Here is a 23,321-nt window from a genome sequence, read left to right on the forward strand (position 1 = left end):
CCCTCCCCCTCTCCCTTACGGTCGGATTTAATTTTCGCTCGTCCGATGAGATTTGTGCATTAGAGCTTGACGATTTCGATAAGGAAATAGAAAAGCCCGGAATCTATTTCGCTACATGATTCGATGGTAACTCGAATGTGGAAAATCGACCTCCAATATCGCGAGGTGAAACGTAATCGTCGCTCCATGAGGGTCCTTCCGGAGAAAAAAAAAAGAAGAAAAGAAGAAAAAACCATCAGAGTCTGGATCACTGCCACGAAAACATGCCCACGTGGAGAGTACACCGTCTCTGGATAAATATTCCACAAAGATAAATTTAAATTCCCCGTCCCGGAAGCGCGTTAACGATCCAGGGGTTCGCGAGACCGAGAGAAGAGGAAACTGCGCGAAATTGGGGAAAATTTGAAAATTAATTCGACGTTCGTCGATCGGGAAATGTGACAGGGTTCCAGGAGAACGAGGAAGGTGTCAGGATCCCCGGCGTTCAAGTCCTTTCAGCTTGATCCTGTCATCCGCGAAAAAGAACACCGGGTGGGAGGTTTCGGGGGACACCATTCCTCACGATGGATATCTTGCTTGATGTCTGTATCCATCGTTGGTTCGTCCCCGGCCAGACCTTTTCAATTCGCGGTGAAATGATTCACCGACCACCGGGACACGCGAACTATTTAGAATATTGAATTTTTCATAAGACGTTCCCCGCCGACGCTCGAGCTCTGTTTCACGGTGAGATTTTTGATTTTATCGCGACCTGGCCACATATGTGGCCTGTTCTGCGCCACGGTATTCGCAAATCTCCGATTATTCGAGCTGCTCGTAGACTTGTTCGGATGGTTCAATGTGGTTTTGCGTTTCGGCTTCAAATTGGGAGAATTGGCTGACAGATGGTAGATACCAAGTTTTGTCATTCGATGAAACTTATTGAACTGTATGGTACTAGATCGCTCAATAAGTTTTGTCGTTCGATAAAACTTATTGAATAGTACTACATTGAACAGTACTACATTTGAGTAGTGTTCAATATAATACTGTTCAATAAGTTTTACATTGTACTACATTTGAGTACTGTTCAATATAGTACTGTTCAATAAGTTTTGTATTGCACTACGTTTGAGTACTGTTCAATATAGTACTGTTCAATAAGTTTTGTATTGTACTACATTTGAGTACTGTTCAATATAGTACTGTTCAATAAGTTTTATATTGCACTACATTTGAGTACTGTTCAATATAGTACTGTTCAATAAGTTTTATATTGTACTACATTTGAGTACTGTTCAATATAGTACTGTTCAATAAGTTTTATCGAAGGACAAAAAACAGTACTCAACTGTTCAATAAGTACTGCTCAATATAGTACTGTTCAATAAGTTTTATCGAAGGACAAAAAACAGTACTCAACTGTTCAATATAGTACTATTTGATAAGTTTTATTGAAGGACAAACAACAGTACTCGACTGCTCAATATAGTACTGTTCAATAAGTTTTATTGAAGAACAAACAACAGTACTCGACTGTTCAATATAATACTGTTCAATAAGATTTATCGAAGGACAAACAACAGTACTCAACTGTTCAATATAGTACTGTTCAATAAGTTTTATCGATGGACAAAAAACAGTACTCAACTGTTCAATATAGTATTGTTTAATAAGTTTTATCAAAGGACAAGAAACAGTACTCAACTGTTCGATAAGTTTTATCGAAGGACAAAAAATAGTACTCAACTGTTCAATATAGTACTGTTCAATAAGTTCTATCGAACGACAAAACTTATTGTACAACCTATTAAATAAGACTGGAATAAGAAATTTTCATCAATGGATTATTTAGCCAACTTCTATCGGACTGATATTATTCAAACTATTGCCAAGTGTCACTACGATTGTAAAAACATGAGTTAGGAACGAAAATGAAAACAGAAAAAATTAATCAAGTGTTGTAGATACATCTCAGTCATGAAACAATCTCTGAATTTAGTACTACTGCTAATTGTATTTAACTGTATTTTGCAAACGTGACTTCTAGTAATGATTCAAAACGTTAGAGAATTGTGCTCGATATTTTGGAAAACTTTGAAATCTCAAAGAGATTGAAAAGCATTGAGCAACTTTTCTAGAGTGTTCGTTCTTAATGTTGAGAGAATGGAATTTAAAATTATGAAATACAAAATTAAAGCGACAACGAATGGGAACAAATTTTCATAAAGATTGAAATATCATTATAATCCGAAGAATCGGTTGAATGTACGATTGAATTCATTTATTTGAACGAGAATTCTGGTTATTTAAACGAAAAATTAAAGGTGGTGGGGATAATCGATGGATGCCTATTATACGAACCCATCTGGTTATAGGGATACAGGTAACAGGGATTTCGCGATAAAATTATAGAAATTAGATAGACGAAATCGTGAATAATTTCGCGATTCGGTTAATTCTCCGATGGTTTAAATAAAGCTGATTCATAAAATAATACCGGTATATTTTCAAGGACAATGGTGGAGCAGTTGATCAACGCCAGTATCGATTTACGTTGATGTAATTTCCTGATAAATAGCCTTCTACAATGCAAAATATTTACATATTTGTTGTTTCGACAGTTGGTTTTCGTAAAGCTGTGAATATGTTTGGAGATGGTAAATGAAACTTTGCTTTATTTCTATACAGAATGTTACCCTTTTAATACAAATAAATTGAATACAAATTTAGACAAAATATTTGTACAATTTTATGTCACGTTAAATGTATTTCCCTTATTTCCATATTAAAATATTTTCTAGAATTTACATACTAGGAATTTGTGAATCAATCTTAGCGTAGATATATATAGACATGCACACACACATTCTGAGTAATTTATTTGAATAAATGTAGCAAGAAAACAGGATAATTGTACACACAAGTGTATACTTCGTCGATTTTTATGAAATTTAAATATGTTGTAAAATTCATCATTTTAAACAACTTTTTCCTATACATATAAAGCTCGACCCTAGTTTTCGAAAGTTTTACAAAAAACTGCTACTACTACTATAGCTACGCGTCCATGGCAACGTAAGCATACAACCACCGTACAATGGCTCGGATCGAAAAATTTAGTGACATTTTTGTGTAACTTTTGAACCAAAAAAGTGATGCCAATATTATATTCAGTTCTACCAAATATACAAATGCAGAACATAAATGTAACTTACACTTAGCGAAACAATTGGTAAATATATACATGTAATATACAGAACGCATGAAATATCAATAAATGGGACAGAACGAAACGAAAACTTGAATAGAACGTTTAAAAATAGATTCTTTAGTTATTTCGCTCCGAACTCTCAAGTGGAACTGATAGAGCTGAATACAGATGAAAAATAGAGGACTTACGATTAGTGGAAGGCTTATCTAGACTGTAGGATAAACATCTCGTGTGTCTATAATGTAAACAGTTCCTTAAGAGATCTCTTTAGCGTCTCACGAAGAATGCAAACGCCGCAGCGTAATGCGTGAGACGATGCAGCATCGAGAACTTTACAATCAGTAACAATTTCAAAGACATTACGTAGCAAGAAATAATTTTTGCACGAATATAATGGAAAAATAGTCCTGTAAAACGTTCCATTTAGTAAAAATACGAGACTAAGACTCCAAACATACTCCTCAAGTGTAAAGAATTTTTACCATTTTCTTTATCGCAATAAGCATTATATTTTTAACAAATTATAAACGATAAATTTTAACCATGTATAACCAAAAATTTAACCATGTACAAAATGGAACGTTTTACAGGACTATTTTTTTATTATATTCGTGCTAAAATTATTTCTTGCTACGTACTATTTTTGAAATTGTTACTGTTTGCTAAGTTCTCGATGCTACATATTCAGGAACTATTTCTATGAGAAATTTAATTTTTTATTTTTTTATCAAAGTGTCTCTAAATTCTTCGATCCGGATCGTTGAATTCATTTACAGTTTCTACAGGACGATTCTGTCACCAATGAACTCGAAGACAATGCTATCGTTCACGTTTTTCGTTCACACACGTTAAAAGTGCAACAGTCTCTACTGCAGTGATCGTCGTCGACCAATCAATGACGCAACAGGGACATCGATCACTTCATCACTGTACAAGTACAAACACGAGATTATCTCTGGGGTGTTTAGGCGACGTCTTTTGTGCACTGGCGAGGAAATCATCCTGGACAAACACTGACAACTAAGACGTATAACGGGTGAACTTAAAAACCAAGATCGTGGCCGGTCGCCAAAAGGCAGCTGGGAAAAAGTCTACCTACCATTTACCATCTACCATCTACCATTTATCTACCATCTATATTTGCCAAGATCGTAGAAAATCGTTGTTGGTCGGGGATATATTTTTCCCCGACTATGAAAAGGTCAGAAGTTTTTAAATTCGTACGTTACACGTGCATCTTAACTGTCAGCAAACGTCCATATTTGTAGAAACATTAGACAAATCGTAGAAATAATATTTTCCACACAACTTTCGTTTCAATATCTTTTCTAGTTCCAAAGTTGCACAAAATTGTCACTAGATGCTACGATCTGCACACTGAACCCATAAACAGAATTCATTGTAGCAATGGGCCAGTTACTATGTTATATACAGAAAAAAATTATTCGAAATCTTCATACTGACAACATGTTTACATTTGGTAAAAATCAGTGACGTGTACTCTTGTATACACAATTATCGAAGCAGGCAATAACAAGGACCTAAGTCACACTTCTGTGGATTTCTTATACGTAACGAGGCTTGTTTATACTTATTTATTTTGCAAAAGAACAAGGCAAAAAAAAACTTCGTATCGCAAAATTCACCGAGTTTCCTTCACTGAAATTTCTGAACGACCTTGACACTTTACTATTTAGAAGACGCGTCAAGATCAAAATTGCAAACAAATTGTTCTCATGTGAAGTTGTTCGGGAATTAATACGGAGATACACGGGGGATTCAATTCTGGGTTGCAGCCAGTGATTCGAACACTGAAATCCTACGATGATTTCGATCCAAAACCGTGAGACTCATTTGCGATGCTCCTTGATGTCACGTCCTTGATCATGATCTGAGGATGCCTAAAATCGGCCGTGGTATCGTGCACGTCTGTCAAATCATCAGAATTCCCCTGTTTCGAGGTTACACGGCTCGTTCATTGATCGCGTTTGCAAACCGAAAAGGCAAACGCAAAGCTTCGTCAACACTGTTCGATAAAACACGTTATATGAGAAAATTGCATAACTTGGTAGAAAAAAAGAAAAAAGAAAAGGGAAATGTCATGTGACATGTGTTATGTAACATTTTTTTCCGTTATATAACAAGTTATATGACTTTTTCCTGCGATGTAGCAATCAGTATTTATCATATCGTCAAGCATTGAGGCTGTAGCTCTGGCAGCAGTGTGCTGTGATCGTTATTAACCAAAAGAAGCTATAATAGTGTATATTCAATAACCATAGGTTCACGTGGTGCACGTTTTTCGCGATATAAATCAATCGACTGATTCCGCACCCCACTCTGTATTTAGAAAATTAATAACTAAATAATTGATAACAAAATTAAACTAATAACTAAATAGCTATAACTATAACTAATAATTAAATGACTAACAACTAAATGTCTAATAACTAAACGACTAATAACTAAATGACTAATAACTGAATAACCAATAACAAAATAAATTAGTAATTAATAGCTAAATAACTAATAAATAAATACAGTAATGTCCGATTAAATTTTAATAGAGTTGTCTCGTTTAAACTTCAATGACCTATCCCCCATCGTTCCCCCACTGTACACTGCCGAGCGGAACCTATAAACAAAGACAGTAAATAAATACAGCAAGAGTAAGGGAGAAAGAAATAGTAAACCGTGCAGTAATGATCAAGCTCGAGGACATCAAAGAAGCCGCACGTATCACGATGAATCATCCAATTTGAAAAATTTCAATGCCCACATTTTTCACTTCATCTTTACAACAATGATACAAACGGATCAACGAAGTTCTTCCGAGCAAAATGAGTCTAAACACGACACAAATTGGAGGAATTTGACTGCCATTCTATTATTTTCCTTTAATTTAAATATTTAAATTCGTTGCAAGGGAAGTTCGTCCGATTTATGTCGTGTTTGGACTCGTTTTCATCGTAAGAATCTCACCGATACGTACGTACCGTTATTATAAAGATAAAGTGAAAAAGTAACAAATTTTTTATGTTTGTTCTCTTTCTTTGTCGAATACTTCGACAATCACTAACTGCTCCACGATGATTTCAATATCAACCCCCTGATTTATTTACATTTGAGCAAACGTTACTGTGATTAATAGCTAAAAAAATTTGAACGTAACAAAATTGAAGATAATATTTAAACAATATTTAATATTTGACTTCGATCGATAACTCCATAAGCTCACCCGAAAGAGTCTCTGATTGTTTTCGTTCTTCTCCCATAACAGTTCATGGTTTTCATCGGTTCGTTGAATGGTCTATGCAACGTGATCTTCGATTTTTCAAAGTTTACCGACACTGGACGGATAACATATAAATAACTGGTTATATAACTGAAAAATGTTATACATCGTTACACGATATTTCTTCTTTCTATTTTCTAACAAGTTATATAACTTCACTGTATAAGGTATTTTATTATATAGTGTAGACTCAGTTTAACGAGTCCTACTAACAAGTTATAATAACACGTCCGTATAACAAAGTTAGAAACAAATCGGTTATATAACCCATGTTTTCTTGTATAATGTAGATGCAGCTTAACTCGTTAGATCAATGAAATGATTAATCGAAAAGTTAATACGAAACTGGAGCAATTTACAACCGATATTTACATTTACAATTAATGCAAAAATTTTCAATTGTTACTCTCGTTCGTTTCAAAGTATAGTCTTGTTTTTAAAGAAGTTGCTTCTTAAACACTAATCCATAAAATTCATCGAAACAAAAAGTTTAAAACTTAGATATTATATTATTTTCCTTGGAAAATGTTCGTTTATAATAACGTTAATTAGCTATTTACATGAATTTGCCGAGTGCAGAAAGACTCGTGACCGGTAGTGTAGAATAATGACAGGAAATATTTAACTCTAAAAATAACGTCAAAATTAATGACAATTTTTATCATTTTCTGCTCTTATTCATCCGAAACGTTAGTGTGCAAGGAGTAATTTCTTCGTTACTAAAAGCATAATTACCGAGTTTCGTCCCAGAACTGCCAGTGGACTCTCGAGTAAGGCTTTTCAAGCAGCAGCTGCTTGAAAATTTTTTGCAAATTTCTACTTTTTGCTCTCATTCGTCTTAAATCTAGATTCTTCTCTCTACGCCAATCTTTAAGACGAATGGGAGCAACAGATAAAAATTCGTAAGAACGAAGGAGAACCCATATCGGGGTCAAAACGTGAAAAGAATAAAAGTTTTTTTCGACTTCTTCCGCATCTAGTCAGGCGCTACCACACTTAACATATTTGAATGTAATACTATGTTTCACTGTACCCTGGAAAACCTGATTCCCACCGTATCCACACGAATGTAACTCCCTTTCTGCTGAACTAGGTTAACGCTCAGCATCTATAATATAATAGTGCTGAGCGAGTTAGCCCCTATCTATTAATTTACTCATCATTTTTCCCCTACGGTTGCTTCCAAACACTGAAACTCGATTAAAAAAAAATTACGGTTGTCTGTAGTGTTCTGAACACCATATAAGCAATACTGATAACACAGTGGTGAAAATTGAAAAAGTGTTCAGCTTTGAAAAAATTCGAGAAGTGATAGCTACAGAGATTAACACTTTCGGTTCGAATTCGAATGTGTATTAGTATCGTATTATTTGTTTTGGCTTGTTTCGACAGATCGTTGCATGGATAATAATAATCGATAATGAGAATAGAAGACGAAATGAATACATTTAACTCTGCCTCAATGTCGTTTTATGATTTATATCGCTACTCTATAGTAGTGCTTTAAGGTCTTCAGGTTGAACCATATTTGGACAGTAATCGCGGGTGGTAAATGTTCCAAGAATTCTTGTTCGTCTCGAGATGGATGAACAGTTAGAAGGAGAAATATTGAGTGCGAGCGAGATAATTACACTTGACTCGTATACGTTTATTTATTTTAAATAGGTAATGTCGAGGCGGTACACGTTTCAGAGTCAGTTCTTAGAACTGACGAGGACGGACCGTAAAGCCGGGTGAAATGTGCATCCATCATCGCGTAAAACTTCATTCTCATAATTATCTTCATTGTGTATTAACCCTTGTGAAGCTAAGTTATAATTAGTAATGATCAGAAACTGTATAGGAAACTTTTACAGAACTTTCGAGTAACAATTTTCTAAATTGGTACACGGTGTGTTTTTTTTTTTTTTTTCATATTTTTTTTTTAAACAGAATATAGGTTTACACGACGCGTAGTTCTATTGCGAAAAAAAAACTCCGTTTGATTTTTTATTCTAGACCAGCACAAAAAAATACCAGACTGCACACCATCGACGTGGAAGGTCCACGGAGAATAACATTTATTATTTCGCTAAAAGCCGATAAATTGTAACAAAGAAGAGAAATTTATATTTCGAATTGTTAAAAAACAATATACGGAAAGTGACGAGAAGTTTCATCGAGATTTTACGGTTGAAAAATATTTTCCGAGAATCACTTTTATTTTAACCGTTTACTCGAGTCTCCCCATTTAACTCTTTGAGGTATAGTGGGTTAAGAAAAGTCCCATCTTATTAATATCCTGATACGCATGGTGGAATATTTTTCAAACCTCTACTATGAAAAATTAAAATAATTCCATACAAGTTGCAACTTTTAATTATTTTGCATCACTTCGAGAGTTTAACAACTGTACTTCAAAGAGTTAACTCTTTGGGGCATAGTGGGTTAAGAAAAGTCCCATCTTTTTAATACTCTGACACTTATGGTGGAACACTTTTCAAATCTCCACCATGAAAAATTAAAATAACTTCACACAAGTTACAACTTAGTGTTAATATTCCATCTTGTAATTAAATATCTAATTAATCTATTCTTTTACTTGCAATTATATTGTATCATTTCAAAAGTTTAACAACTGTGGGCATAGTGAGTTAAGAAAAGTCCCACCTTTTTAATACCCTGACACGCATGATGGAATATTTTTCAAACCTCCACCATGAAAAATTAAAATAACTCCATACAAATTGCAATTTACTGTTAATATTCCATCTCATAAATATCTAATTAATCTATGTTTTACTTTTTATTATTTTGCATCATTTCAAAAGATTAACAAGTGTACTTCAAAGAGGGCATAGTGGGACACAGTGAGTTAAGATAAGTCCCACCTTTTTAATACCCTGACACACATGGTGGAATATTTTCCAAACCTCCACCGTGAAAAATTAAAATAACTCCATACAAATTGCAATTTACTGTTAATATTCTATTGCAACGGTACAAATTGCAATTAACCGTTAATATTCCATCTAATAAATATCAAATTAATCTATGCTTTACTTCCAATTACTTTCTATCACTTCGCAAGTTTAACAACGGTACGCCTCAAAGAGTTAAGAGAGTGTCTCGCGGGCCTAAACCTCTCGATTCGTCGCTGGTCGTTTGTTCGACGTTCATCGTGGTCGTTACCAGCCCGCGAGTTTAAATTCATTTCTTTAACAAACCGTTCGCGTTAACCACGAATCACGAAACACGGCCGTGATCCCGCGCTTCGATGGGCCCAGACACATCGTGTTTTCATTTCCATTTCGCTCGTCCACCCCTTTCGTTCGCGCGACGCTGAAATAAGACGACGAAGCTTTCACAATCAAGACCTCGGGAACGGGTCAATGAAAGAAGTACCGGACGTCTTTTTCAGCCGGCCGGCTCCGGCCTGTCTCTCGTCGCGCTCCTTTTCTCCCACTCCCCCCACCATTCCCCCCACCACTCCCCCCACCACTCTAGCCCGTTCCCCCACTCCCGTGCTCCTTGTCGCGAGAAAGAAGGGTGCTTTCAACGAGAGACGCGTTCAACGTCGCGAAACAGATGAACCGATGAATCACGACGGGTCAACGCGTCTCCACGTGGCCTTGGATGACTGAAATTTATGCAACTGTGACGGACACTATTACGCGAAATTAAATGACACTTTGAATGGACTTTGAACCAAAACCCAAGTTCCTTGAAAAATTATCAAGTTTTCGCAAATTTTTGTCGCGATACAGCGGACGATTAATGAAGTGGAATGGATTTCAGGAATGGATGATTCTTCGAGGTTTTAACTTAGGGGTTTCACGAATTTCTGATCGAAGTAACTTTTCCAATTATTTCGATTCTATTTTTTCGGTATATAGATCTTTTTCACCAGTATGTACATAAAGTGTAAGTTTTTGGTGTATCTTTTGATCTGGGAAATAAAGAAACTTGTTTCGTGCTTGGATAAATGCTTGGTAGAAAATATTATCCTTGCAGCGTTAATTGGGCGCGACTGTAATTTCCGGTGAAATTTATAATTGTACTCGGTTGGTGAATATTTAGATTCTCTAGCGTAAACTTCTTCAAACAAGTGAATATTTATCGATAAAGTATGCTGCTTGATATCAGAAGCTGTCATTCTTCAAAAAACAGTATCCAACGATCTCTATCGAACTGAGTGGTTTCAGTTCGCATTTTTCCACAGAATATTTACCATACACAATCCACAACAATTCACCCCAAGTTAATTTCTAACGATTACTAAAAATTTCAAAATAACCCTTCCAAAATCACCTCGAAATATCTTCAAACAAGAAACACAAAAGAATCACGATCCATTCGAGTCATTATCTTCCCATAAATTTCACCCGATCCATTTTTTCTTTCTCGAAATCCATGTACTTTCGTTATTTCCGTTCTCGTCGACTCGTTTATTTATACAGATGTTACAGGTTACAGTGAAATTTCCATCGATTCGTAATCTTCGACAATGATTATTCTTTCTTCGAACCCCGACCATTCCTACATGTTAGATACTAGCCTCCAGTCTACAAATCAGCAATATTTGTTTTTTTCTTTCGAACCTTCCAGTTCTTTGAAGGAGTGGGGGGCCGTTGGGGCCGGCTAAAAAATAATGTCCGTTATCGTATCGCGATCAGGCTCGCTGTCGTTTACCCGCGCAACGAGAGACCGTTTCTGTTTGTTTTGGAGGGCCGAAACTTGCCGTACTCGTTTCGCTCGACGCAATTCGGGAGCGGGTCGCACGAGAGCATAGAGGGTGACGTCCTTTCTAGTCGAGTATCGGGGTTGGCAGCGTAAGTTCACCCCTCGGCAAAGAGGGCATTTCCATCGGCTTACTCGAAGGATGGGGAGGGGGTGGGGGTGGTCGGTTAGAAGCACGCGGCCCTTTTTCGGTGCGCGCTGTTCTTCCGGAAAACGCGCGTTGGAGATGGGCCAAATATCGCGAAAGGTACCCCCGTGTGCACGTCCTGCACGGGGACATTCAAACCGAAACAGTTTAACACTAGGTTTACGGGACGAGGCGTTTTCACGCATTTCGATCGGCCAGCAGAATCACGGAAAACGTGAACAGTTTTTTTTTTTTAAACACTTGCATCGGCTACTGTCCGTTTGAACGAGACAATAACAATATATCACCGTCTCAACGATTCGGGACGTCAAGGAAGGGGTGAATTTTGCGATTTTTTTTTCCAAGTAATTTGAAATGAAAAATTTAGTCTTCTTTCGGAGAATAGAAATGTAACTTTTAGTTTCGTTTTAGAATTTTGCGAATGTGAAAATCGTACAGAATGACGAAGTTATTAAACGAAACAATAATAATTTACCATCGTCTCAACGATCCGAGACGTTAAGAAATGGGTGAATTTTGCGAATTTTTTTTACAGGTAATTTGAAATGAAAAGTGTAGTCTTCTTTCGGAGAATATAAATATAACTTTTAGTTTCGTTTTAGAATTTTGTGAAAGTGAAAATCGTATAGAATGACAAAGTTATTAAACGAAACAATAATAATCTACCACCGTCTCGTCGCTTCGAGACGTCAAGAAATGGGTGAATTTTGCGAATTTTTTTCCAAGTAGTTACCGAATTGAAAATGTAGTTTTCTTTCGGAGAATATAAATATTCACCTTCTGATGAAACATTGTTGACAAGAACTGGAAGGTTTGAAATAAAAAAACAAATGTTGCTGATTTGTAGACTGGAGGCTATTATCTAAAATGAAGAAATGGTCGAGGTTTGACGAAAGAATAATCATGTTTATCCAAAAACACGACTTTAAATGTTTGTAAAAAATTAAATAATTAACATATTTAAAAAAGTGTACGCTACATTGTAGAATACTCTATGCAGAATATTTCTATACAATTTGAAATAAATCGAATTTGTAGTTTCGAAGATTTCGTGTCGATCAGATTGAAAAATATAGTTTTGAGAAAAACGTAAAATAAGTTTATTTATCGCTAAAACTTCTCTAAATGTTTGAATTTAACTTCTGCGAAAAAATATTAGGATATTTCTCCTGAAAATTGTTGATTTAAGAGATGTTTGAACTTTGTTTGTTTTTTCGGTTTTCTTTAATCCCAGGTATATTATTATTACACATGACCGATTATAGGTACAATATTCCATCGGGAGTAACTATTTCTCCCTCTTATTTGCGTTACAAAATATTTCATATTTGAAATAGAGTAAATTCCTGATCGTTCGAGCATTTGTTTGTCGTCGATCTGAACGATTGGAAAAATGCACCCTCTATAAAAATCCTCCCAGGCATGTGAGTTACCTTTAAATATTTTACTTTTTAATTTAAACCAATAAGTTATTACAATAACGAAGAGTATCCAAGAAATAAACCAATGTTTAAAAAGAGTTAAACAACTATTTTGATTACTAATTGTGTACCCATCGAGAAAATAATATACCTATCGTCATCTTCTTGACTCAAACAAATGAACTACTATAATAATTCAGAATACCAAAACAAAAAAAGAAAAATGAACAATAATTATTTCAACTATGTAAAAGACTCACATTTTTCATTTAAACTAATAAACTCTTCCAATAAAGAAGAATATCGAAGAAGTAGACAAAAGTTTAAAAAGAATCGAACAATTATTTCGACTATTAATTATATTCTTATCGAGAAGATTTACCTTCCTGATTTGAACCGATAAATGAGAAGGACCACTAAAAACGTAGAAAAACAATTCTACAATTATTTCAACCGTACACCAATCGATATTTGCACTCTCGATTCAAACCAAGGAACAATCACAACAAAGCAACGTACCCAAGAAGCACTAAAACATTTATCAAAATCGAACAACAACAATCTACCACCGTTAACTCCATACCTATCGAGAAACCCTCTAAATTTCCGATTCGCGCTTTGATCCCTCCCATTCCCCTCAACACAAAACCCACGTATCCGAAATAAACATCGTGGATCGCGAAACTCGAGTCGCGACGTGCCCTCCGATTCGGTCGCGAGCCGTAAAATACTAATTGCATAATACGGCGTGCAACAGCGTATTGGATGCAGGCCAGCCGTTATGAAACGAGTCTTGAGTCGCAACGGGAAATATTTGAACCCGAGTATTGAACGTTGCGGGTTCGACGCGGTCTATTCCCGTTGTCCGATGTATCTAAAAATACACACGGCACTGACTAACCGAAGAAAATTAAGGCACTGTTCGTACGGAGATAGCGTCGCTGGACGGTTGCCAAATATCATAAATACCGAGCGGAGCCGATAGTCCCGAGCGTTGGAATTCGTAAATATTCGTTTCCGATCGCGGATCACCCGAACGACACCGACGATACGTCGATCGACTACGCGGCGGGTTTTCCCCGTTTCTCGGTGATTCACAATCTCCACGAATTCATTCATACGCGGCACGGAGTCGTCCGCGACGACTGGGAATCGCGAGCACGCGGTTCACCGTTCGCGAGAAAACGATCATCGCGACCGCGGCCCGTACGAGGTCTCTTTCTTTCTCTCTTTCACTCTTTCTATCTTTCTCTGTCTCTCTTTGCTTCTTTCTCTCCGCGGAAAGCCACGAAGCAGGTGGAAACGTACTTGCGAAGGTAAACGAGATCGAGGCACGCTCGTACGCAGCCCATCTTCGGTCATCGGCGATCGTCGATGCGATCGATGGGAAATTGATCGGCGCTACGTCTGGTCCCGTGCTAGTCGAGGAATCGCTGATGAAATTTGTATCTTCGAAACGCATTTGTGTACTTGGAAAATACAATTATATTTATTTAGAATAGAATCTTAGAATTTTGGATATAATTATGGTTATATCTGGAAATAATTTCACCAAAAATTGATGTATCTGGAAAATACAATTGTATCTTTTTTTTTTAATAGAATCCTATAATTTTGGAATTATGGTTACATCTGGAAATAATTTCACCAAAAATTGATGTACCTGGAAAATACAATTGTATCTTTTTCTTTAGAATAGAATCCTATAATTTTAGATATAATTATGGTTACATCTGGAAATAATTTTACCCATTGGTGTACCTGGAAAATACAATTATATCTATTTAGAATAGAATCCTATAATTTTGGATATAATTATGGTTATATCTGGAAATAATTTCACAAAAAATTGGTGGAAAATACAATTGTATCTTTTCTTTTAGAATAGAATATTATAATTTTGGATATAATTATGGTTACATCTGGAAATAATTTGACGCATTGGTGTACCTGGAAAATACAATTGTATCTTTTTTTTAGGATAGAATCGTATAATTTTGGATATAATTATGATTACATCTGGAAATAATTTCATGCATTAGTGTACCTGGAAAATACAATTGTATCTTTTTCTTCGAATAGAATCCTATAATTTTTGATATAATTATGGTTACATCTGGAAATAATTTCACCAAAAATTGGTGTACCTGGAAAATACAATTGTATCTCTTTCTTAGAATAGAATCCTATAATTTTGACTGGACCAGTTGACGCAGTTTTTCAATCTCTACGAAAAAGTAGCAGTTACTTATGTCCTACACCTAGCAGTTTAAAAGTTATTACGGTTAAAAGTTTGTTAAATTGCATTTCTGCTTATCAGCACACTTTTGCTGAAATATTCTCGTGCACTGTTACGTGTTATAAACTACACGGTACAATATTTGTAAATACTAATCCACTGTTAATATCATTCGGTGTAAGATTAACTGTGTCATTAATGAAGATTCATTCGGTGACTCATGGTATTTAGAAATAGGGGAAAAACAATTATTTTCAGTTTCAGCATCGTTTGATATCATTGAATTTTTCTTTATTGTATTTTTATTCGTCTCTAACCGTTTCGAAGATACAGCTTCTCTCAGTTACGTGGAACACCCTGTATAGCACTCACTGAATTGAGTAACAGGGGATACTCAGAAGGGATGCTTAGGTGAATTTTCATTGGTCCAAGCTAGAAGTTATCCTGCTCTTTGTAAGGGAGGAACCGCCCTTTATAGCAACACCACTTACAGCACGTGGACTTGTTTCATTCGTGCCTGTACAGCTCTTAAATTGCAAAATACATTGAAGAATGATTCAAATAAAAATTGTATTGTTTCTGGAGGTCCTGTTTCGTTGCTCCTATTTATTGACTGTAAGGGAGAAATCACCCTTTATAGCAGACCCACAGCTTCGATTCGTGTCTATATACCTTTTAAATTACAAAAGATATCGAAGAAACATTTTCAATCAAAGTTCTATTGTTTCTGTAGGCTTGTAAATTAGTAGGCAAAAATACTCGAAACAAACTTTCTTTTATTTCAGAAAAACGATTTCAGTTTGCAAAAGGAACAAAATGTTGTCTAAGACATACGTGATGTGTTATTATTTTTCCACACCAAGTAACCATCTACATATTTAATTATTGTACAATCAGATCTTGGTGTTACATTTTTTGAAAAAATTGTCGATAGTATTTAATGTTCAGTAAAGATAATACTGAACGTTTTAATATTTGAATCTCTCGAAAAGAAACTAGAAAAATATTAACAGCAGTAGTATTCTGTATTTCTAAATTCAATAATTACCATTGAGTAGCAGTTTTTGATATTGAAAATTTCCAATCAAACTAACAAAATATTAACAGCAGTAGTATTCTGTATTTCTAAATTCAATAATTACCATTGAGTAGCAATTTTTGATATTAAAAATTTCCAATCAAACTAACAAAATATTAACAGCAGTAGTATTCTGTATTTCTAAATTCAATAATTACCATTGAGTAGCAGTTTTTGATATAGAAAATTTCCAATCAAACTAACAAAATATTAACAGCAGTAGTATTCTGTATTTATAAATTCAATAATTACCATTGAGTAGCAGTTTTTGATATAGAAAATTTCCAATCAAACTAACAAAATATTAACAGCAGTAGTATTCTGTATTTCTAAATTCAATAATTACCATTGAGTAGCAATTTTTGATATTAAAAATTTCCAATCAAACTAACAAAATATTAACAGCAGTAGTATTCTGTATTTCTAAATTCAATAATTACCATTGAGTAGCAGTTTTTGATATAGAAAATTTCCAATCAAACTAACAAAATATTAACAGCAGTAGTATTCTGTATTTCTAAATTCAATAATTACCATTGAGTAACAATTTTAAATATCGAAAATTTCCAATCAGACTGTCCTGAAACATTTTCCTCAAATTGCACATTTCGAGATACATTAGTTCCATTATTTTTCACCAAAATTATACAATAATCGATATACTATTCCACCTTCGTACTCGTTTAAAAACATAACAATCGTGTCTCTCTTCCTTTAATTCCCCGGATCGCTCTCTCGTATCCGAACGTACACAATTTCTAGACCCAGTAGCGAAAAACAAATAACGAATTCGTTCGTCAATAAATTCCTTTCTCGAATAAATGAATAGTTTTTCCAAACGGCAGAAATTAATATCGATCCGTTGCTACCCATTTTAATTTTCAATAAAATTCACTCGTCCGGAGTCTCGATACAATTGATCCGTACTCGGTACAAATTATACCTAACTGCTTCTCGAGTGCGTCGAGTCTGCGCTGTCGGCTAGAGAAGCAACAGGAATTACAAATCGAAAAAGGAACAGAGAGAGGCTATCCTCGAGCCTAATCTTTCAATAAAATCGATCGAGGTCGCAGACACGAGCAACGATATTCTCCGTTAACCGAACTGGCACACTGACCCAATAACAGCACACAGTTTCGAGCTACTTTTTGTTCTATCCTGATTCACGCGGTTTATCAGCGAGCCTGCTGACGAAAGGGACCACCCGGTCGGTGGTAGGTTGTCTCACAATGGAAGTACATTCCCCTCGGGTACTGGCTCGAACGAAAACCCCGCAGGGGTTCCTGGCGTCGTTTTCGGGGGTGAAAATGTTGGGGTTCCTGCTGACGAAGAGGGCGACTCTGTCGCAACCCCCCTTCGCTCGAGGGGGATCGATCCGGGAACGGTCTGCGCAGCTAACACCGTGCTAGAACCTAAATCCGAATCCTTACTCGGGGATCCGAAGAAACGACGCACGGTTACCTAATGAAAATGAAAATGAAACCCGTAGGAGGCAACGATTCCCATCGACGTTCCAAGATGGCCGCAAATATTATCCCTTATACTCCTCGTTACCGAAAATCAAGATCGCGGTTCAAGATTGGGAGGAGATACGAACGTGTACGAATAGAATAATTGGGGATGATTTGTAATCGATTTTTAAATACGTGCAAAACTGAGAGATTAAACGGAGTTCGAAGGAGACAAAAAGGTGAATTTTAATGAAATCAAGGGTTCGTCTTCAAGTTGTCACACGCTCCGTTTCGAGGTGTGGTAGTGTAACGGGAAAGTAGATGAAATTCGATCTCATTCCAAGATGGCTGCAAGTATCGTTCTTAGTCGTTGTTGAAAATCAAAATCACGGTCCACGATAGAAGAAGATGTAGAGAGATATAATTTTTGAATATGTATGGTTGTAGAACTAAAAAATAGAGAGAGTTCAAACGAGATAAGAAGTCGAGTTCTAATAAAATCAAGTGTTCGTCTTCAAGTTGTCACACGCTCCGTTTCGAGGTGTGATAGTCTAACGGGAAAGTAGATGAAATTCGATCCCATTCCAAGATGGCTGCAAGTATCGTTCTTAGTCGTTGTTGAAAATCAAAATCACGGTCCACGATAGAAGAAGATGTAGAGAGATATAATTTTTGAATATGTATGGTTGTAGAACTAAAAAATAGACAAAGTTCAAACGAGACAAAAAGTCGAGTTTTAATAAAATCAAGTGTTCGTCTTCAAGTTGTCACACGCTCCGTTTCGAGGTGTGGTAGTCTAACGGGAAAGTAGATGAAATTCGATCCCATTCCAAGATGGCTGCAAGTATCGTTCCTAGTCGTTGTTGAAAATCAAGATCACGGTCCACGATAGGAGGAGATGCAAAGGGAAATGAATAGAAAAATTAGGAATCGTTCCATTCACTGTACGAAGATCTTTATCGACTTTAGGCATACTTGTAATTAACCTTTAAACGCATATGGTCCTAGAACTGCAAAATATTTATTTTTCGTTCATATTCGTGTTACTAGTTATTAACGATTTCTTTCTCCCATACTGTCTTTACCTGCTTAATTAATTTTCCAGTCATTATCCGTTTATTGTAAAACAATTTTTCCAATTTTATTTGCAAAACTTAAATTCTGCACTTAAAAATTAATAGAGAACACGATTTACTTTTTACTATTTAAAATTCTTTTTACACAATCTTTGAATCAATTTTTTGGAGATATATATAATTTCGAATGTCAGATCAAAACCTTAAGTATAATTTTCTCTTGAATGTTCTCAGAGTAATATCGGTATATTCTCTGCAAATTGATAAATAATTTTATTTGGGAAAAAGTGAATAGAGAAGACGATTTACAGAATTCTTTTCACACAATCTTTGAATCAATTTTTTGAACCCATCTACAATTTCGAATGTCAGATCGAAACCTTAAGTATAATTTTCTCTTGAAAGTTCTCAGACTAATATCGGTAGATTTTCTCCAAGTCGATGAATAATTTTATTCGGGAGAAGTGTCTTTCTTCGCGCATTGTGAGAATAAAGAACGAAATACGTGTTCTCATTTTGACACCTGAAAGTCCACGGTGTTGAAAATCGCTGAATAAACATAACAAAAGGTTCGAGGAAAGCGCGGCGAAGAAAATATTGCGACCTGTGACGAACGTGTCGCGTTTAAATTAGCAGCGGGACTTGAGGGAAATTAATTCGCTTTAAGGGGTAACAGAGAAGAAACTGAGGGGTTTTTATCGAAGGAAGTGGACCTCAACGACTCGAGCATTACTACTTTATTTACGATATTTTAACATCGCGTCTGCACACAGAAAATTTCCCAACGAGTGCATTTTTCGAACCACCTGACTAACTTGCATTCAACGAGTAGTCCTTAGAAACAGATTGGAAACTACCAGGGAGCGTGCAATATCTCTCCAAGCACGTATTAACGAGTATCTACGTATCGAGCGTGTCGAATGAAATTCTTAACATACCTCGCGCGTATCGAAAACATGGCACTTCCAATACATCGCGCGTAACGTGACCCCAGAATCAATTTTCATTTCTTTTTCAAATTTTCCGCGCCGCGAGAGAAAAGAAACCGAACATTCCCTGAAGAGAAAACAAACAACATTTTTTTCGAGACTGTTGAGCACGATAATTCGATTGTCGTTAAAAAACAGGATGTAGGTTCTTTTTAAAAACGAATCAATTTGCTCGAAATAAAAGGAAAATTTCCACCTATTATTGGTTTGTGATATTCATCGGGGTTGCGACGATTTTACCGCGCTATAAAATTAAATTTATTTGGGAAATTTAATTTCGTGTATATTTATTCTCAATTTCGGTAGTTACTTTTGTGCGAAAATATTCGGTACGACTTAAAAATTAAACGTACATTTGCAATGTAACATTATCTGTGAAGAGATTAATATCCATGCGTGTTGAAAGAAATTTATGTATATATAAGTTAGTTTGTATAAGGGATATAGAGTGATATAAGGGATGTGAATAAGGCAAGAAAATATTAAACAAGAGAGTAGAATAGGGGGAGCAGAAATAAAATGTGAGATTAGGAGAATAGGAAAATAGGGAATATGAGACAAATGAATATAACAAAAGTAATATTAAAACGTGATAAGATAAGAAAAAAGGGATACAGAGGAAGAGAAGATGTTAATATTTTATTTGAAGTAAACTGAATTTGAGACTGATAATTGACCTACAATATTTATCAATCTTTTGATGCCGTTGTTATTTTGTATCATTAACAAATTTAATTACGAATATTTATTTGCTATTGTAACGATTCGTCTTGCAATGTTTAAAATAATTGAAACACTGGATAAGTTAAAAAGAGAAAAATTTTGTCGGTTGACCAACAAAGGTGGGAAAAAATGGAGAAATGGAAAATTAAATTTAGTTAATTAGAATATCAACAAAAAGTGGTAGTGAAAGAAACAGCAAAGAAATTAAAGAACCTGTTTAAAGAAAGTATTTAATATCGATAAAAAACGTAACAGTTGATCGAAAATTATTCATTGTTAATTATTAAATGTAAGCATATTTGGTCAATATAGACAATCATAGTTTGCTAAATAATAATTAAGCGACGCTTCGATCTTAGGTTTACGGATGAACCCTTCGTCAAAGCTTATCCAGCAAACTGTGCTTTAGACACGATTTAATGTTGGGAACGATTCTCATACATTGGAATAATGATTAATTATATAATAGACTTACAATTAGTTAGAAGTCCATCGTCACACCCGAAAAGAAACACTAATTTTAAGTGACAAGATAATATATGAGATCTATTATAACATAATAAATATGTTATAACATAAAATAGTAGATGAATTACATAAATCTTAAACAATTACAACATAAATCATTTCTTCGATTGTTTAACTAACTACTAATTCGTAGTCTTGATAATATCCTTTGAGATTGCACCGACTACACTTCAGATACAAGAGAATAATTTTATAAAAAAAATTAAAAACTTAAATATTTAATAATAAATAAGGTTCATTTGATTACATAAAATTTTCCAACTAACAGTACCCTTATAAATAACATTAAAAGATTGTAATACAACATTTACTTGTTCTCTGTATCATTTTAGTTTTCAAAATTAAAATTCTGAGTCACACTTAATCTGTGCTTTGTAAAAGCAATACATTGAGTATATCATTTGCAAATAATCTTCTCATATTCTTTCATATTGGTTTTTAATTGATCATAAACGATTAATTTTACATAAACCAGAAATGTGGTTTTTACTAGGTTTCACGAATTTCCTTATATTTAAATCTCGTACTTTTGATATTACATAATGAAAAAGATAAATGTGACCATCATCCAGGATGCTTTGCATAACAAGTTTATTTTAAAGTCCTTTAACTTTATCATCTCTCTTTAAAAAAAATGTAGTTATAATATTTACATTTCGTCCACATATTCTAGAAAACCATCGTTGCAATTAATATTATAATTTAACCAAAGGACAAGTAATAAAAATCAAACGTGTCGTAATGAAATATACTCAATGGTCGTGATTGACGTTAAGAACACTTTTGTATACATCGATGAATTAAACAAAACTGCGCGAAGATGTTTTAAGAAACTCTAGTTATAATATTTACATTTCGTCCACATATTCTAGAAAACCATCGTTGCAATTAATATTATAATTTAACCAAAATGCAAGTAATAAAAATCAAACGTAATAAAATATACTCAATGGTCGTGATTGACGTTAAGAACAATTTTGTATACATCGATGAACTAAACATTTCGTCCACATATTCTAGAAAAGCATCGTTGCAATTAATATTATAATTTAACCAAAGGACAAGTAATAAAAATCAAACGTGTCGTAATGAAATATACTCAATGGTCATGATTGACATTAGCAACACTTTTGTATATATCAATGAACCAAACAAAACTGCACGAAGATGTTTTAAGAAACTCTAGTTATAATATTTACATTTCGTCCACATATTCTAGAAAACCATCGTTGCAATTAATATTATAATTTAACCAAAGGACAAGTAATAAAAATCAAACGTGTCGTAATGAAATATACTCAATGGTCGTGATTGACGTTAAGAACACTTTTGTATACATCGATGAACTAAACAAAATTACGCGAAGATGTTTTAAGAACCTGTTTCCCCTCGATATAACTGCACGGGCCGTTTTCATTGGGGAAACGGTTATTAGCGTCCGGTCGACAATTATTAGCCCTACACGAGGTCAAGTGTAATGCGATTCTAATTGCGCTTCGAACATGACACCGACGTTAACCCTGTTTCGATATTCCCGCTGTTCAGTGTTTACTATTGGTAATAATTGATCATCAACGCGTATGAATCGATCGAAAAGTCTGGTCAAACTCTACAATTGGAAAAACAAGAGTATCGTTTTATCAACAGCGTAAATTTATTCAGAACTGGAAGTAATTGAAGCAATTTATGAAACCTTTAAAATTACGCAAAGAGTGTTTCAACAAATATTATGTCAAAGTTATTGCATCCAATATGGACCGTGAGGATAACATTGGTCGAGAATTGAATTATTGTATTTATTGGAAATAAACGAAATATATAAGGAAATACTACTTTGAACGGTACTCGACTTTTGTAAAGAATAATCGATTATGAAAAACTTTGTAAAATACGAATGAACGGAAATAAATGTTATTTTGCGTATGATGTACGAAATTAAAAGAGTTTAAACGAATATATACTAAACTGAAAACAATTCTCGTTCGTGTTAAATATCAAAAACTGATTAATGGTAAGTGGATACTACCGTATTAACAAACTCGAAGAAGCATCGAAAATTTTGTTACGTATAAATCGTACCATTTGCTTGAACGTAATAACATAATAATTTAAAGTGTCGCACCACTCTTACGAATTAAACCAATATACGATGAATATTTACACACGACAATCGTGTTGATAATTGAGATGAAATGAAAACCTGTAATTGATAATTTACCATGTTTGTTGTTAGTATAGATCGATTCTCCCTCGATATCGCCAAATGTCCATTTTACCATCGCATCGAACGGAATGGTAACATTATATTCGCACGACATGCACAGAAGAGTGTGCCCGACCTAAAATCGAAAATTGAATGTTAAGTAAAAAAAAAAAAAAAAATTAACGCGGACCCGGAATCACCTTAATACCTCGTTTAACGAGAAGACTTCGAGAAATCGGGTTTCTCGAATGTGGGGAT

The 23,321-nt window shown here is 34.9% G+C and overlaps 1 protein-coding gene and 1 long non-coding RNA gene across 3 annotated transcripts in view; one reads left to right on the forward strand and one right to left on the reverse strand.

Moving 5' to 3' along the window:
- Positions 1 to 23,321, forward strand: part of LOC143146124 (uncharacterized) — a 277,891-nt gene that overhangs the window by 164,214 nt on the left and 90,356 nt on the right. The window lies entirely within an intron of this gene.
- Positions 2,672 to 9,892, reverse strand: LOC143145408 (uncharacterized). Of its 2 annotated transcripts, XM_076308757.1 has the most exons (3): positions 7,224 to 9,892; positions 6,432 to 6,578; positions 2,672 to 5,828 (listed from the first exon to the last, which is right to left on the reverse strand). In XM_076308757.1, exons 1-3 carry the CDS (start codon positions 7,319 to 7,321, stop codon positions 5,747 to 5,749), a joined length of 327 nt encoding a protein of 108 aa, XP_076164872.1. In that variant the 5' UTR covers positions 7,322 to 9,892; the 3' UTR covers positions 2,672 to 5,746. The 2 variants fall into 2 exon arrangements, 1 of the variants encoding a protein (XP_076164872.1); XR_012991677.1 differs by having other exon boundaries at positions 2,672 to 6,543.

The sequence above is a fragment of the Ptiloglossa arizonensis genome, chromosome 4 (assembly GCF_051014685.1).
Source record: "Ptiloglossa arizonensis isolate GNS036 chromosome 4, iyPtiAriz1_principal, whole genome shotgun sequence".
Classification (NCBI taxonomy): Eukaryota; Metazoa; Arthropoda; class Insecta; order Hymenoptera; family Colletidae; genus Ptiloglossa; species Ptiloglossa arizonensis.